Genomic DNA, 18,507 nt, shown 5'->3' with positions numbered 1-18,507 from the left:
CTTTTGCATGAGAATCTGAGGAAGAAATTGTCTTTTCTATGTTGATGTCAGTAGCTGACACCTAGGAAGAACTAAAAAAAAAAAAAAGTGAAAGAAAATGTTTCAGAAGCAGAATAGCATGGTTGGTTCAGAGGAGGTTGTGAGAGAAACACAAATCACATTTGTATGTCAGCTGATGGGAGACCAGTGTTACCTTATAGTTTCTTCTCTCCAATGAAACAGTTCCATGGACACACACATTTAGGAAGGTAAGCAATGGTAAGGCTAGTTAGGCAGAACTGGTTTAACCACAGATTTAGGATGCTCGCATTATAAGTGTGCCATCATTGTGAGACAGGTCAACAAATTATGTAGGGAAAAGAACTTCCGTTACGCTACGTCATATAGGGAAATCAGGTGGTCCTTTCAACAGAATGCAGATGGACTTTATAGAGATGCCTGTTTGCAATAGGTTGAGGTAAGTCCTAGGCCATGTGATTCTAGTGACTATAAAAAGTACCGAACATATCACTATCGTTGCATGCAAATTATGTTTTTACTTTCTATAGTTTATCATCCTCAAATTTCATTCTATTTCAAAAAGCAAGCTCTATATTTCTAAATCAGGCATGAAAAACTGAACTTTACTTTAAGAGTATGATTGTCACCTCTCATTTTTTTATTTCAAATGGTCCTTTTCTTCCCTTCCACCTTCTGCATTCATCTTCTCTGAGCACAACCTTTTCAAAGTCACAGGAATGTTTACTTTAATCACTATGATTGTATTTCTGAAAATTGCCCCAGAATCATATCAAACATCTTTGAAAGTCATATCCATGCAACCTAACAATACTGATCTCCTCAAGCCCATCTACTAGCCTCACCAACCATTTGCATGAACCTACATTCCCCTCCTTCCGCCAACAAATGAGGAAGCTAAATTCCTCTTAACTTAATCTACTTTAAAGAAACTGGAATTAATGCATGGAATGGTTTGCTTGAGCGCACAAATCTAACCCCCATAATAATAGAAACAAACAATAACACTGAACCGACCACTGACAGTAATCACTGTGCATTAACCCTCTACTTAACCCTGGCATCTGCTCATGCTAGGAGTGCTCTGGCCGCAGTAAGAACTGGCACCTGAGATGTGTGTTAATAGCTGTGAACAAAGGTGCCCCAGAACCACGCGCACAATCATGTCAAAACAGGGTTCGGCTCATTCTAAAATAACTCAATTTACAGAAACCTCAGGTGCTTTTATTTTCCTTCCTAAAAAGGAGACTTAATGTAGATGCAAAAATCTTCTGCACTGCACACACTACAGAAATAAGCGAATCAAAAACCTGCATATCACGGATTAAGTTAATCACCTACAAGCACTGGGACAAACGCCAAAGCACACTTTGTGGTATGATCTTGTATAGCGACACAAAACACCAAAGGCAATTTTAAATCCCTAAAGAAATTTACCTCAGGTCCAGAAGTTTTAATTAATACGAATCACAATTTTGTAAGTAAAGACGCCCTCACTAGAAGTGTGCTGAAGTGGCCTTCTAAAAACACAATTCACCCTCAAAAGGAAAGATAGCACTGAGTGTAAAGCAGTAGAATAGCTTGCATGTGTTTTTCGAGAAAAGGGTAACTGCTTGATTGGCTTGCCAAATACAACTAAAGAGTTCCACCGACAGAATCTTCCTGTCCCTATAAGCCTGAGGGGCCTGGCAGCACCTGCTTCATCTGTAAATACGGCTGTGATAGCTGGCTCGTGTACTGCGGTTAGAAGCCTTTACTGTTTAGAAGATAAAGAAACTATTTACTTTGCACACTGCTTAGTTTCCAGACAGCATACGCATGTTTATTTGTCGTGCACCCACATAGAACTAAATAATCCTGTCCCGAATCCCACTTTTGTAAACACATATTACAGCATTCGACCAGAATTTCCACGTGTGTAAATCCCATTTGTGAGAGGTAAAATCTCTCCTTTTATGATTCCGTGAATAAAGCCCCACAATTACTTTTTTGTGCACTAAAGTTGATCGAAGCTGAGCAAATGTTATACTCATCAGGCCCTATGGGGCAAAACGTTATGGCATTCTAATAAGATGTCACAATAAAGTCAGCGTACACCCTCACATAAGGCTCAGTCTAAAGAAGGGATATACTCTTTAGGTACAGAACCAAGCATGGACATACAGACTAAGCCCGTTCTGTGTGTTCTATATGGATTTAGGGCAGAGGTCTCCAAACTTTTTTACTCTGAGCCCCCTAAGCAAAATGTTTTGAGGTTGGACCCCCCCTCTAAAGCTTTATGGCAAGGATTGAGGGAGCGGGAGGGACATGGCTGCGTGCAGGGAAGCGGGGCTTATGAGATGATTTCAGGAATACCTTTTCTTTAGCTTATGAACCGCACTAAATTTGAGACTTATAAAAACAAAAAATGCATCAAACAACGATATTATCCCAAACAAACTGCTCCCCATAATTGGGGTTTTGTGAGCCCCTGTCACTCTTTGACTCCAATGCTCCGTCCATCACCACCCCCTTTTGTACCGCTTTGTTCGCCATAAGTTGGCAGGGTATGCTCAGACGTGAGTTCCTTGCTCACTTTGCCACTGGATTCAAGCAAGCCTGGCTGAAGACGGCTGAAATGCCAGAAACCGGTCCTAGGAAGCTTGTTTCCGGTCCAGGGAAGGCATGGCTTGGCAGTTCGGGCTGGACTGTTCCCATGAGGCACAGGGTCAGACTGATTTGCATATGGCCATGTCTGAACTGGGGTGGCAGAGTGGGCTAAAGAACGGTGATGGATCAAACGCAGATCTGTTGACTGGGTGTGAGTGTTTGATTGGTTCTGATGCTCCTTCCATCACCACCCCCTTTTGTTCCAATGCAACTACACCTGTGCACTAATTATAACTGCAGTCCTGAGTAGCAGGCCATCTCCTATGCATCTTTTACCTCTTCCCCACCACGACGGATCATAGCCACCACTGCTTGATCCTGAAACAGCCCGTGCTTATCGGACTCAGCTCGACTCCACTCGACCAATTGACGAAGCTGTGCTGCTTGGAAATACAGATGGAGGTCAGGAACCCCTAAGCCCCCCTGCTCGGGGGGCAACATGGCAACGGATCCCTTCAACCGGAGTCTGCGGCCCTGCCAGATGAATTGCGACAACTCCGATTGGACTGGCTTAATCCACCCCGTAGGCGGACGCAAGGGTAGGATCTGGAATATATATAGTATTTGGGGAAGGATCGTCATTTTGGTGGCAGCCATTCTCCCCAGCCAAGAGATCGGAAAGAAATTCCACTGCCGCAGTTCCGTCCGGATCTGTGCCAGCAGCTTGGAGTAATTGGTAGACACTACCACTGGCAGTGTGGGTGCCAGCCGAACACCCAGATAAGGGACGGTCTCATCTGCCCATTGAAGAGGGTGCATGGACTGAAGGTGCACCAGAGTGGAGGGTGACAGCGAGAGATTGAGAGCTACCGACTTTTCAACATTGACCTTAAAGCTCGCGCAAAGCAATCCAATTCTGCCAGGAAGGCTCCCAGGGCCGGTCGGGTTCCAGAGAGAGACACCAGGATATCATCGGCATAGAGGCTGATGGTAGGGACATCGCCCCCAAATGTAATCCCTGTGATAAGGGTGTTGCGCCAAACATTCTGGACAAAGGGTTCCAAAGAGCAGGGGTGAAAGAGGACACCCCTGTCTTGTGCCCCTACTAATAGGGAAGCGGGTTGAAGTGTGTCCGTTAAGTCAGACCGAGGCTGTGGGGCGCCGATAGCAATTGAAAATTAGGGTCCTCAACTTCTCACCTATCCCCACCTGCGTCAGAATCTGTTCTAGGTATGGCCAGTAGACCCTGTCGAAGACCTTCTCCGCGTCAATGGTGAGAAGCATATATTTCCCTGACGTTCGGGAGGCCTTCTCGATGAGGTGGAGTACCCACTTAATATTATCGCCGGTCTGGCGCTGGGAGATAAACCCGGCCTGGTCAGGGTCAATGAGTCCCGACATATAGGGTGCCAATCGGGAGGCAAGGATCCCTGTGAAGAGTTTGAGGTCTATGTTGAGAAGGAAGATAGGACGATCAGCCCCGCAGCTAGTCTTGTCCTTCCAGGCCTTCGGGATGACCACTATCACCACCTCAAGCATGTCCTCAGGGATTGCTCCAGACGAAGCAAAAGAATTGAAAAGTCGGGTTAAGGGAGGCACTAATGTTGAACAGAAGGTTTTGTAAAAGGCGGCCGTAAAGCCGTCGGGCCCGGGGGATTTGGCAAGTTTAAGGCGGGAGATAGCCACTATGACCTCCTCCACTCGAATCTCTCTCTCCAAATTGTCTGCCTGAGCCTGCGTGAGAGAGGGGAGCTGTGCCGCCATGATAAACGTTTCGCCGTGCGCATGGTCCAACACCTGTTCCGTGTAGAGGTGGGCATAAAAATCACGGAAGGCCTCAGCAATGTCCGCATCCTCCGTCACCGTTCGACCTGTGGTAACGCGCAGCTCCTGCACCCCCTGTTGTTGTCGGGTCTGTCACAATTTGTGTGCCAGGAGCCGACCGCAATGAACACCCCCCGTGTAAAAGGCCTGACGTACGTGCAGGGCCGCATATTCGGCCCGATCATTATCAATGGCAGCCAGCTGAGCCCTCACTACGAGCAATTGTCGCCAGATCCTGTGCCCCCGTACGCTGGTGCATCTGCTCCAACTCTTCGATGCGATCGCGATGAGTTCCCCCCTGAGTACTGCCTTAAGCGCTGCCCATAGTGTAGAGAGTGGGGTGTAGTGATTAGCATTATGTGCCAGGTAGTCGTCCAGAGCACACTGCACCTGTTTGACCACGTCAGCGCGATGGAGTAGAGTGTCGTGCAGACGCCATTAGCCAGAGGGTCGCTGCGCCGGGGGGAGTGTAAGTGTAACCACCACTGGTGCATGATCAGAGAGGGAAGGCAGTCAATATCTCAGTCCCCACCGTCAGGGCCCAGAGAGCCCCGGAGCCCAGCTTGTAGTCAAGGCGAGCATAAGTTTTGTGTACATTCGAATAAAATGAGTATTCATAACTGTTTGGGTGGAAGAAGCACCACAGGTCGACCATACCTAAGCCATGTAGTCTCCCCAGGCCCCCAGGGCAAAGAGCGCCCTATTGGCCCAAGCGCTGAGCCGATCTGTCCATTAAGTTATCAAACGTCGCCCCCCAGCAGGATCCTTCGCTCTGCTCTCGCAGTAGCTTCGGACAGGACCTCATGTAGAAACTTTTCTTGTCAAACGCCTGCCCCCCTACGATAAATTGGTAGGGAAGAAGTCGTCCTCTGATCTTGGCCTCCTTCTGAAGGACCCTGCCCCGGAAGGTGCGGGAGTCCAGGATGGCCACCCCTGCCGTTTTGGTGGTGCTAGAAGAAAGGAGTTGTGTAGGGAACAAGCGGGACCTGAGGCGGTGGCCAATAGATGCATCTCCTGGAGGAGACAAATGGTCTTTAAAGACCTGTGAAAAACTAGGGTGTACCAGAGATAAGATTCCAGACACTGCTCAGCCAAGCCCACAGCAGCACACTCACTGACCTCTGGCCCCACAGCACTCTGATCACCCTTCAAGGGCTTAGGAGTAAATGAAGACAGCCTGGAAATGCAGCAAATAAACATCACCACACTTCAAGGCCATCTTCATTTACATGTACTTGCAGAGGCATTTGCGCCCCCTTGGGAACCCATCCAAGCCCCACCAGGGGTGCGCGCCCCACAGTTTGAAGACCTCTGATTTAGGGTCTGATTTAAAGTTTGACCAATGCGTACTCTGTCATGACAGATATGCCGTTTGCCTCACTATAAGTGCATAGCATCTTAATGCACTTGCAACAGGTGGCCAGGAGATCCGTCATGTTTGCAATGGAGTACCCCTCCACCACTCTTCAAATGAGGCCCACGGTCTTTGGGGGTCAGCAGGGAGTTCTAACCTGTCTTACAACACCTTTCTACACCTGATTAAAAGGTGCTAACAATTAAAGAATAAAATTCAAGGAATAGCTTTATACGTATGAAAAATGTTGATCTTTGTATTTGCAAAGGGTTATAATACGTTCAATATTAATTGCGGCAGATAAGATACAGGTTTTAGGCCTGTTTTAAGAGTTGTGTAGTAAAAGTTTGCTCTTCTGTTTAGCGCGCGTCATTAATATGTGATTTACGTAGCTTTGTTACAGAGGGCAATACATGAAAAAATAGAACTAAATGTAAGCATCTACGTGCATGAAATGAATGGTCTGCCAATAGGTGTGAAACACTGGGAAAAAAAGGCCTAATCAAGCAGGTACATGCCAACATGGCAAACTAAGGAGAACACCCTCTCAATGACAAAATAGTCATTCCCAGGGCAGAAAAACAGCAGAAGACATAGTTGTTGAAAAGGATTCCCCTCGGAAGAATCAAAATCCCATAAAGTATTAAAACCAAGACTGAGAAACTGAAGGCGAAAATATTCTGAAAGGTCGAGTGTTAAAAATACCCAACAAACTTGCAAACCTTTCTGCTGGATAGGATAGAACTGATGAAGGATGTAAACAATGTGACTCCCCACTTCTTGAAACACTGCTCCAAAGAAAGTGTGAAAAAGCTTAGCTTAAGGAGCCACCTGCCCAAACGAGTGAAGGACAATCAAGGTTCTATGCTCGGCACTTCCAAAGAAGCAGATCCCCTTTAGAGCACTGAAAACCACATTTGGATGACTAGATGCTAACAGTCACTCTTTAGAAGAGCACCAGGAGTAGATGCATTGCCTCCTTGCCAGGGAATCAAATACTTACATCACGCAAAACTGTTTCAAAGAGGGTATTGTACATTGAACTAAATTATTTATTACATTCTTATTGTTCAACTTGCACTGTCCGACATATGCATATATCGAAAGATGATGACATTATGAAACCCTCTCTTTTCAGTGTAGATAACAAGCCAAAACGATTCTTTGGGAAAAATAGAACATCCCATGTACAAGCTATGAATGTAAATTCTGCCCAAGTATATCCCAGAGACTACACTTCAAGAATAGGAAGATAGTCAGATGAAAGAGTGGCTTCTAACAAGACTTTCTGCCACTCATACCAAAGGGCTTGTTGACTTTGAAACTCACATTCTTAAAGACCCTAGAGATGCAAAGGCTGGAAAAAGTGCAATGGTAACACCATAGGCTGAATAACGTCTAGCAGAGTGTTTTTAAGAAAGTTAGACTAAGGCGATACCCACAAAGGTGAGTTAACTGCAAATGTCTTTTTAATATTCCAAGGATAGGTTTCAAGGGCCAACTGCGTTGTTAACAGCTTTTTTTAACCTTCTGAAGTGAATTAAAATTCGAAAAGCAAATTGTGACTGAAAATTGTAATTGGAGGGGGGTGCGTCATGAAACTAAATTAAGCTAGCATCTGCTGGGGAAATGCAAGAGATCAAATCTACTTCCTAACATTTAGATCTTTCTGGACTAAGTGTATTGGAAAGAAACTCCAGAAGAGTTGTTTCCGATTCATGAGCATACATTTTTTGTAAGTTCAGTTCCTTCTTATTTGGCTGCTTACTCTGCAAAACGTTCAATGGCAGGCAGAGCGCCTTGAATTCTATTCTGCATTCTACTCAGGCCAAATAAGATGGGCAGGTTAAACAATGATTTCAACAATAAGGGTTCTGCAACACTTTTGTTACAGTATGGCAATCTGGCAGTGACACTGAGTAAGATACAAGAGCTTTTATTGAGACAATATATTGTACAGAGAGCTAAGTTTTAATTTTGGCTGCTACAGCATATCAGATTTCCAGTCTTCCAATGCTGCTTATGTGGACAGCTACATGATTTGCTTGCTTGGATGTAAATGTTCCCTGGTCACTACTCATTTCACACTTAAGAAACTTTGGGACTCTAGGTTTCACTGGAATCAGGAATGAAGGGAGTTGAGAGAGACAAGTGTACAAAACCTTTGTTTATTGGTGTATAGGTATTTTCTAAACATGGAGCATCATTTTTTGTTATTGACCAAACATCGGTTGTGGAGGGCCACCAATTAAAAATAAATCTGTATTGGCAATTCAAAAGCGCTACTGCCATGCCTGTGCTTATTGTAGAATTTCACGGTGTCTGCCAACCAGGCTAAGTTACCCAGGGAGTACGGGGTCAGTGCTCAATTTGAGCCAGCGGTTTCTGGTGCTCAGCACTAGCACTTAATTGTCAACACCAGCCCTTAAGACAGCCTACCAAATGGTGGCGCTGTTTGTCTAAATTTGTGAGGAGCATAATAGTTCTTGAATGTATCAATATACATTCACAATGACTATGGCCTGACACCCAAAGCTTTAAGAATGGCTTGGGCGGCACTCATTAGTCACGTTTGTATATATATTAAAAGTCTGAAGGAACATGATGGTTAGCAGTTGTGTTGGGGCAATTGGTGGTGCAAGCTGCAATGGCATCCTGGCAAGGGCCCTCGCACTTACTGTTTTACAAATTAAGTACGGAGGGATGTACTCTCACACAATTAGCAAATAACAGGCAATGGGGAATAAAGGAATACATAAAACGTATAAGAAATTTTAAAAAAGGGGGTGGAAGAGAAACGAACAATATAAATTGAACAAAAGCAAAGCATGAAGTGCATTGGGGGTAGTGGAGAAAGAGGGAGAAGGAAGTGCTAAGAAGGTGGCAATGAAAAGGAACATGAATGCAGTGGGGATTAACTGAGTTAATAGGAGATAATAAGCCAGTAAGTGTCCAATACAGTAAGCCCATCTGGCAGGAGACAAGGACTTTTGTGACTAAAGAGTTGTACCAACTGAAAATATCATGACAACATGATTTAATGAATAGTGAGTTTCATGTTTAAGAGGTGAGGAATTAAAGGAATGATCATCTCTACAATCCATTTGGAAAAGGGATGATAAAGGAATGATAAACTTTGCTCTGTGGAGTCCTTTAAAGGCTGCTTTTTAAGGTTTGGGTCCGTTCCATGCATATTGGATGCGAGAAGATGTTTAATAATGGACAATTTAGTCTTTAGTGGAAGAAGATGTTATTAATATTATGCCACCAGCTTTGAAATGTTTTGTTATTGATAACAGCCCAAAGGGTATTGCAATTCGCAACAGCATGCATTGTAAAATGTGTTACTCACCGACATGAAAATAGCAGAGAAAACTAATTTTGGATAACAAACATTTGGTTGAAGTAGATCAAACAAGACACTTGAAATGAAAAACACTTATTACAAAAAGCACTGACTGATGCACAGTATACAAGACTCAATTTCCGTGTTTCAAATAAGTTAAAGTATGCAAATAAAAATTGTATTCATACTCTCTTCTCCACAAACGCAGACTCCGTAGTTTAACACAAGATGCTTGTAGGAAAGCTGGCTCATCATGCTGGCTGCCTCAAAGAATGACTAAAAAAATAAAGAAACAAACAATAAGTGAACATATATGAAACAAAGAAATAAGGCAAACTGCACATTTTGGCAAACACCACATTAATCCATATTCAAATTGTCAATTAAAAACGTTTTGTTAGAGCATATTCTTTAGTTTAATAATTCAATAAAATGTTTATCAAAATGTTATTTTAGTTTCAGTAAATCAAGTACAGTGTAAGTTTGATTTAGATGGATTTGTTACTTTAAGCATTTTGATGAATGTATGTATGCGACTTAAAACCTTTAGAACTACAATAAGTTATGGTTTTTTTAAACTGGTATTTGTGGTTAACAAATAGCAATTCTCAAAATTTTCACTCTTTATAATAAGGCAAAAACAATACAAAGCATGCAATCACAATCTTTCATCTCATAAAAATGCTCAAATTAAACCCAATAAAACTAGTGTTACAATAATGTTCAATTAACTATCACTTTAGATTAGCACAGTTACACATTGAGTAACTTGAACAAAAGAGGTGTCCTCAATTACAGAAAATAAACACATGGACCTAAAAAGGCTCCATGGCTTAAAATCTGTAAGGATGGCACAATGGTGAAAACTTATGAATCTTCTTCTGAGGGACCTGGAACTCCAAATGACTGCAATATATGATGAGCTTTTAATATAGTGAGTGACCAGACTATCTGTTACTGATTAAACTAGGTAACAATCTATGTCTCAAATGGGCCAAACTCATTACAAGACTGATTACTAATATGGGCTGGATCAGGATTCAGCTTTAATCGGTCAAGAAGAGGTAAACCCATTAACCAGGATTAAAGAGGTGTAAGAAGAAGAGTGATTACTCCAGTAAGTACTCCTGTTCTAATTCACAGTTGTCAGACTACTCCTTTCACTGGTGAATCAGAAACAAAAAGGAGAAAGGGATACGGTATAAAGACACACAGAATCTAGGAGGAATGTGATCGTGTGGGAATGGTCAGTCCAGGCAGTGTTATGGAAAAATGAGAAATTAACAGAGAGACAAGAAAATGATAAGCATGGCATGTGGGACAGAGGATGGAAAAATCTCGTGAAAGATAGATGAGACAATACCCAAATCACAGGTAGGAGCTAAGGAAGTAATGTGCAAACCGAAGTACAGTGGAAAGGGCACTCAGACTATTGACAATCTGTGTGGAACCAGGGATCAGAGAAGAGGACTTTAATGCATTAGGCCAAGGGAGGAGTAGCCTTGATAGGCGGAAAGGACATCCAGAAAGGTGGTCACAAGGGAGTTGGTGGCTAGGATTGTAGGAGATGTTAGGCGGCGATGGCATACCTATCTGTTGGGGGTGAGTATAATTACTGGTGTGAGGCAAGGTCAATGGAAAGAGGGGCAGAGAAGAGATTTAACTCTTTTAGAAGTTACATAGGTCCTTCATTTCTAAAACTCTTGTTTGAAGTGTTGGTTGAACAAAGTAGTACTTATTTACAAAACAATTTTACCACAGTTGTAACTGCTAATATCTAAAGAGAGGACAGACAGTGTGATCTCAAAAGCTCACAAAAATATAAAAGTATTGTTAAGTGAAATATCATACAAACCTCAGAGTAATTTCTGTGTGCTTTGTCAAGAACCTTTAAGAGTACTTCAGTCTGATGTAGCTGGCCATAATCTCCAACTTCCTCCCTTAGTCCTTTGAAAATCTTGGTGAACGTGCCCTGTCCAAGGCTTTCATGCTTTAAAACAATAGAAGATTTTATTAGAAGATGCAAAATGTATGCCACAAATGAAGTCAAATCTCAGTTTAATTGTTTCAGCTCATCTCCGTTATCCAAACTGTTATTTTAAGAGAACCCTCAAACCAGAAGAAAGGCATCCTAGTTCACATAACTATCATCAAAACTGCCAACAGAAAGCAGTAATTGTATGCCTATAAATCAGAGGATATTATGTTATGACTTTTTAAATAATGGTTCAGTAACTATTCTCCAACAATGGACAAACTCTCTTTGGGCTTCCTAAAATTTCAAAACTGCATTTCACCAGTTATACCGATTCTCTCAAATTACATCCATTTCAACACAGTAGAATTACAAATGGGAGCTGTGCTTTCAATATCCGAATGTTCGTTTATGGGTTAAGCATTTACTGTTACCATTAGACTTTCAAATATTCTGATCAAATAATTTACTTTTGCTTGTATTTTTACAACCAGTAACAATAAAATCAAGTTGGTTTAGCCTCATATTGTAGGAGTTGGACTAGCGGCCCTGGTACAAAGCCAGAGTCCCTTTGGCATCACAATGATCTTTTAGAAATTGACAATGCAGAAATAGCATAATTGTGGGTCCGATGCAAGACAGATTGATCACAGAATTAAAGTGTATAAATCTAACCAGAGTGCACAAAATAAACATGGTGCACCGATGTCCTACTCTAAAAAAATATTTTTGTTAAATGCTCAGTTCCAAAAAGCAACTATTTATTGTATAGATCTGGATCTCAACATGCTAATATCATGAAGATAAATGCACTACCTTGCTATCTTCTTAAGGGATTATGTATATGCTATGTTGAATGAACAAATGGTGCAATTCCCCGAATTCAACAGAATGCTGGAACTTCATATACAGTAGTTTATCTAAAACTTTGTAGGCCATTTAAAACACAATTTAAAAAAGTCACCATACTCAAGTGATTTGTTGTAATTAATGGTGTGAAGTGGTAATTTTACCAAAGTTATTATACACCTTTATGTGTTGCCACTACTCTGTGCTAGAGATTTGAAAACAATAAAATAGTGTGGTGTTTTCTGCATAAGCAGGATAACACAGCAAAGCTGCACCTTTATGTTAAAAAATATTTCATCATTGCAAGTACTTTTGCAGCGCGCATGTTCCCTCCTGAAGAGGGCTTCTTTGTGCAACTGACAGATAACTGAAGTTAGTTACCCAACTCAATGTAACCTATTTTAAAGATGTTGGGTGTATGAAAAGATGAGAGGATGTGCTGGAATTTGAACATGCAACCACTGAGTCAACAAGCATTGAAAATTTAATAGGTCTCGCCCTTGATTAAGTTAAAGCCATTTGCTTTGCTAATGATATTGTATTCTAGCTTTGCATTACTTAGTGTATATTTGTGATATTTGCATATATTTGCTCTCCCCTCTCTGCACTCTACATTGACAGCTGATGAGGAGTCTGGGTGGGAACAGGGCCGCGGAGGGAGGTCGCTGCGGGGCCCCTTCTCTCAGGAGACCACTGACAGGGTTTTCCCGTTTGTTCGGAGCTGGGATATCTCAGACCATGGGGCCCGATTGGCAGTGGGTGATGAGGGGGTTGCTGCGGGCACACTGATGGGGGGGTGGGGGTAGAGAGGGCGGTGGGTGGGGAATATAAGGTGGGAACATAGCAGAGTGTTTTTCTCCTAATGTGTATTTTGCCTTTTATGATGCTAATGTGTGTAATGTTAGTCCTCGGGACTCTGGGTGTGAAAAACTCAATAAAAATCTTTTTTTTTTTTTAAATATTTGCTCTCCCCTTGGCCCTTTCGTCGGCCTCATGCTATTGTAATCCTCACTATACAAAATTAACACACATACTATTCTTCTATTCATTCATAATAAAACAATTCTAACTACATACAATTACAACATATCACAAATATACACTAAATAATGCAAAGCTAGAATACAATACCATTAGCAAAGCAAATGGCTTTAACTTAATCAAAGGCGAGACCTATTGCATTTTCAATGCTTGATTAAAATATCCCAAGTACTGACGGTGCAGTGCACTATGAAAAAAGGGCCCTTGAGAAATAAATACTTGAAGTGCGATAAGATGTGCTGAAGGCTTATTGGCACACATCAGAACATGCTGTAGTGGCGACTAATTATTAAGTATGCAGAATCTGGACCTGTCCAATACCTTATAAAACCTGAAAGGAAGAGTGGGCGGAAGGATTTGGCTATGAACAAAGATGCAGACTTCCGAACTGACGACCCGCCCACTGTGAAATATTTTACCCACAATCTATATATGAATGGCGTAAGAAAAAAAGGAAACATTTCAATTCCAGTCAACACACACCTCTGGAAATTATTTCAAATTGCATTTTTAACTGTACGTCACTTTTGAAATGTTGTTCTCACGAGGTAGCGGTCCCAAAATAAACAAAACTACAAAGCCGGAAACAAACATTTAAAGTGAGAACTGCGAGGTGCAATTTTGGACAAAAGGCATATTCACCTTACTTATGTAATTTGAATGTGGTTAAAGCTACTTACATAGAGCAGGCGGATTTGTGCCCTGGCGGAGCAGGGAGACCCCCGGGGTGGAGGGAGGCGGTTGTCCAGAGTATCAAAAGTAGCGGAGAAGTGAGTACTGAGGAGGTGTTGCCGCCTCATTAAGGCGAAAGTTGTGTGTGTGCTAAGTGGGGGGAGGACTTTTAAGGCAAAGCGGGAGGGGTAAAGCAAACAGTGCTTTAAGGAGCATGGAGGGAAGGGGCGTCTTAGTCGGGGGAATGCCTCAGAGATCTGCTGAGAGCCCCCGGTGGCATTCACAATGTAAAATATAATTTTTTTAAAGCATCACATCTGGTGAACTGTGTACGTAAAACGTGAAAAAAAAAAAACCAAAAAACACAGGAAGCAATCCCTAGCGACGTGGCTGAATCAAAAACACATAGTAGTGCAAAACTTACAATTTACAGGAAAACACAGCACCGCACGTTCATTTTCGTTTCTAATCCTGCAGTTAAAAAGGGCCAGGAGGTTAGCAATCCGGCGGTAAAAAGAACAAGTATGAAGATGTGGAACTTTTCCATAAATATGTTTCTCCGGGACAAAAAGACAGGTTAGAAAAAACGCTGAAACAATAGGTTTTTACTATAGGTGACAGCAATAAACAAAGTTCAGTGGGGCGCAAAGGGGGTACAAACCATACCTTTAATGCGGCCAGTGCTCATTATTTCAGGCGCTCGGAAGCAAAGTAAGCCCTCTGTTCAACTTTGAACAAAAGGTTGCAAAGTTTACTGAGAGAAAATGTTCAAAACAAGGCGAAAGGTGAAGAGCAACCGAGCCTTAGTCACACTACAAGGGGGTGAGCGCAAAGCCCGACGCCATCTACAGTTGTAGCCACCCCATTCGCACGGCAACCAACTCTCGGTCAGTGAGAGGAAATGCATCAGAGAGCACGGAAAGGGAGCAGCTGTAAATGGAGCTGTTTTTCAATCTGTTTGAGTGTACAAGGGGCCAACACAGCGGCTTTACAGAAGGAGGCGGCAGTCGGACTCAGGAGCTGCGCTTTCTCCCAAAAAAAGTGCCTACACCAAGTAATAAAGGGGAGAGTGTATAGCAAAAATATTTTAAGTAACAAAATGCATCCCACACGCAAGACACCGCGCCTGAAGCGTATAGTAACAAGATAGCGTAAAACAACAATATTTCAAGTAACAAAATGCTGCCCACACGCAACACACTGCGCCTCAACAAAATAGCGTATAGCAACAATATTTCAAGAAACAAAATGCAGCCCACACGCAAGACACCGCGCCTTAAGCGTATAGTAACAAGATAAGTGTATAATAAACAAAATGCATCACACACGCAAGACACCTCGCCTGAAGCGTATAGTAACAAGATTTCAAATAACATAACCGATATGAAAAAACATTAAGTTAAACATCACCCAATAGTACTAAATGCATCCCACACGCAAGACGCATGCAATAGTAAAGAAAAAAGTGTAGAAAGTAAATATTAAACCCACCGTCTCACGCTGCCAGTAAAACATCCAATCCCAGTGGGCGAGGCCTAAAGAGGACAGGGTGGCAACCAGGAGGGACTAAAAACACTCCAGTCCAATCAACAAACTCTGTTCGGCATAATGAATGATGACAAACGACGCACGCCAATCAAAATTACGGGCGGAGCAGAGACACGACACCTGGCACCGTATTGATTCCAAGAAGCCCTCGCATGGCGAGAGCTGCGCATGCACGCTGATAACGCCAGGCAAGACCTAAAAACAGATCCTTGCAGTGGGCGTAATTAGTCTATGAGCCACCAGACACAGTAATATAACAGTGCTTTGTAGTTGTCTGCAAAAAGATATTGCGTTAAGGAAGGTGACATGTGTGATTGGAAATGCTTACAATCAGAAAGGAAATGTGACGCCAGGCCACCAACATTTCACTCTGCACTGCAAAATTGGAAAAGACACATACCAGTAACGCTGTAATTAGGCTTCATTACTAAATGCCACCTGTAAGACGGGGATCAATGCAGGACTCTTTAATCTAAAAGACATTTAGGCTCAAGCTCTTTTTTAAAATTTAAGTTCCAGAAGAGTAATTTTATCTCTCTGTGAGCAACATAGGTATCAAGTACTCAGTGATTTACTTTCATTCATCTTTATTCGGGTACAAAAGTATCCACAAGAGTACGAACATACACAACAAAAACACATAAAAAGTGTGCAATTAAACATATGAATAATCAAAACAATTATTAACAATTCAAAGTTACATTTCATATCATATCAACTGTGCATGTGACAATAATGAATGATTATATATTAAACTGTTGTCAGTATTCTTCGAAATACGGGCTCGGATAGCAGTTTGTGGGAAAGTATCTGTGTGGGCAATTGATTTATCATCATTGAGTTGAAGCAGCATACTAAATGCTGCCCTAAAGTCTCTAATTTTGAGCCTGGTTATTAAGGTGAGCAAAATAAGCTTTGTGTACATAGAATAAAAATCGCAGAATAATTAAAACTGCAGTGTGTATTGACTGGAACTCCCATTACAAGAACAAGGCAAACAGTCAAGATTTGCTTTCAAGCCTGAGGGGAAGCATAATAAATACTTAAAGCTGAACAATAAGCTACGCTCCCAGCGGCCCAATGATTTAGTCGGGTACCCTGCAAATAATCTATCTGCTCTTAAGTTCCAATATACTTCCACACTTGTCTTCCTGATCTCTGTGGCCAATCCTCCATCACGAAACAATGTGTACAGAGCTTGCTGTAACTGATTTTTACTAAAAGCATAATAATCCTCAGGGTGGTCAAAAAGATGCTGGTAGCCAATGTTACACATACAAGTTTCGACTATTGCTAACCAAGGGATGTTCATGCCTTTATCACAGCTCAGGCAATCTGTGATAATATATCTTGTAAGGCTTGCCTCTTTGTTTTTCCATACTGCTGACCATAACAAGTGAGGGCGGGCACTAATATAATCTTCCATAAATGGTGAATTCAATTTGCTATGACAGATAAAGTGGGGAGAGGAGATAGGAGCTACCAAAACCCTTCGGCAAAATCTATTTTCTTTTGCCTGGATAGTATTACATTTAGTAATGCCTCATACATCAGCCCCATATGTAGCCATCGGAAGACGTTGCATTGTAAACATTTGAAGAATGGGGCATGAGAGCTCCTCCCCTCCTGGGTTGCGGTAGGCCAACCAATGAGCTGATCGCCTTAGAAAATGAGTTCCTGCAACGGGCACTATGCGCCGGCCAAGAACCATTGGCGGCAAAGACTAGACCCAGGTAAGAAAAAGAGCTGGTGCATTTTAAGCCTTGATTGCTAACAGTGAGAGAGGACAAGTTGCACTTCCTCAGGCCACAGGCCATAATATAAGATTCGGCAATATTAGTATGTAGGTCTAGCACGGCCATAAAATCCACCAATCGTTGGAATAAAAGATGCAGAGCCCTTACTGTAAGCGCCTTCAACACATACAACAAGGATAAAAAAAGAGAGGTAAAAGAGAGCCTTGTACTGCTCGATTTTTCCGGTCTTATTGTGTTGAAGGGTGATTTAGGTGACTTCAGTCTCTTCCCATTCAAGTCTAAGGGTTAGAGTAGTGTATAGAGCCTATTTATTAGGCACTTCGACATGATCCTGTGTTCTTCCCCATAGATCAGGGTTTGCATATACATCCTAGGGGATAGATTCGTTAGCATTAGGGGTAATCTGTTCTGTAGTGAGGGTATTTCATGGAGCCGTGCTGAATTCAGGCCTGGTAGGCCTTAAACGGGAGAGACTCCATCTTTCCTCCTGCTCTGGCAGCTCGGGATGTTTCTAGGTCATAGGCAGTGTTTTAGTTAGGAGGTGTTATTCGCTTGGAGAGAACCGGTTCAGGCCGGCCCTTATCGAAGGATTGTATTTTTCTTCATGCCGAAGACACTACATCAGGCCGGCCGGCTGGGAACGTGTCCTTGGCACGGGGAGGTACAAGAATTTGGTGGGCGGCAGGTTACGGGCTGGAATTTTCCATGAGGAAATGCACGTCTATATTAGTAAAAGTTTGAGGCAGATACTGGCACTTGCTTCTAGTCCATGGGCGGCACCTGGCCGTTAGTAGTAAAGCTGCTACTTATTCCAGGGAAGACAGATGACAAACTTGGAGGTGGAGAAAAACCGAGAAATAGATATTCCAAAGAGAAGAGAGTAGCCGATGAGGAAGAGGTCCCAGTGACTCGGAGAGGTAGACGGGAGTAAACCCGTGATTGCGGAGGTGTGACTTCCAGGCGAAGCCGAGGCGCAGACGAGAAGGGAACCTAGATGACCATTGAGTGCAGGCTACATACGACCAAGGTGATGTCAACCCCTTACTATTAGAGTGTACAACTCAATCTTTCACTTTTCTTTGCAGGTTATGTGATATGTATTATGTTCCGTGAGTGTGTATGTAATAACTAAATAAAGTAGTAAAGCAATATGTGCTACGTGTTCTTGTGTAAGAGGGTAACCTATTCTTCTAGTCAGCTGTGACTTGACATGGACAGATGTTAATCCTGATCAGGTAGGTGGTAACTGAATAAGGGAGAAAGGAGCCCTTCGAACTGGGGAACAAGTTGTGCTCAACTAGCTGTCTTTGTGTGATCTGATATATAGTAACACTGATTATGTCGTGGTAATTATAGGATGAACTCGTGTTAAGGCTGCCGTCTGGGCAGGAAGTCCTGGGTCCGTTTGGGACCGCGAGGCTGTGACTGCCGTCTGGGCAGGAAGTCTGTGGCTGCCGTCTGGGCAGGAAGTCCTGGGTCCGTTTGGGACCGCGAGGCTGTGACTGCCGTCTGGGCAGGAAGTCTGTGGCTGCTG

At 42.7% G+C, this 18,507-nt stretch overlaps 1 protein-coding gene across 1 annotated transcript in view; it reads right to left on the bottom strand.

Moving 5' to 3' along the window:
- Positions 1 to 18,507, bottom strand: part of JAK2 (Janus kinase 2) — a 1,019,755-nt gene that overhangs the window by 143,643 nt on the left and 857,605 nt on the right. Inside the window, exons 13-14 of the mRNA XM_085635055.1 lie at positions 10,987 to 11,121; positions 9,320 to 9,407 (exon numbers count right to left, since the gene is read on the bottom strand). Coding sequence (XP_085491181.1) covers positions 9,320 to 9,407; positions 10,987 to 11,121 — 223 coding nt within the window. The remainder of the gene's footprint in view (positions 1 to 9,319; positions 9,408 to 10,986; positions 11,122 to 18,507) is intronic.

This window comes from Triturus cristatus, chromosome 2_1 (assembly GCF_964204655.1).
Source record: "Triturus cristatus chromosome 2_1, aTriCri1.1, whole genome shotgun sequence".
NCBI lineage: Eukaryota > Metazoa > Chordata > Amphibia > Caudata > Salamandridae > Triturus > Triturus cristatus.
Note: the sequence above shows the minus strand (reverse complement) of the source record. Positions and strands in the feature narration are given on the sequence as shown.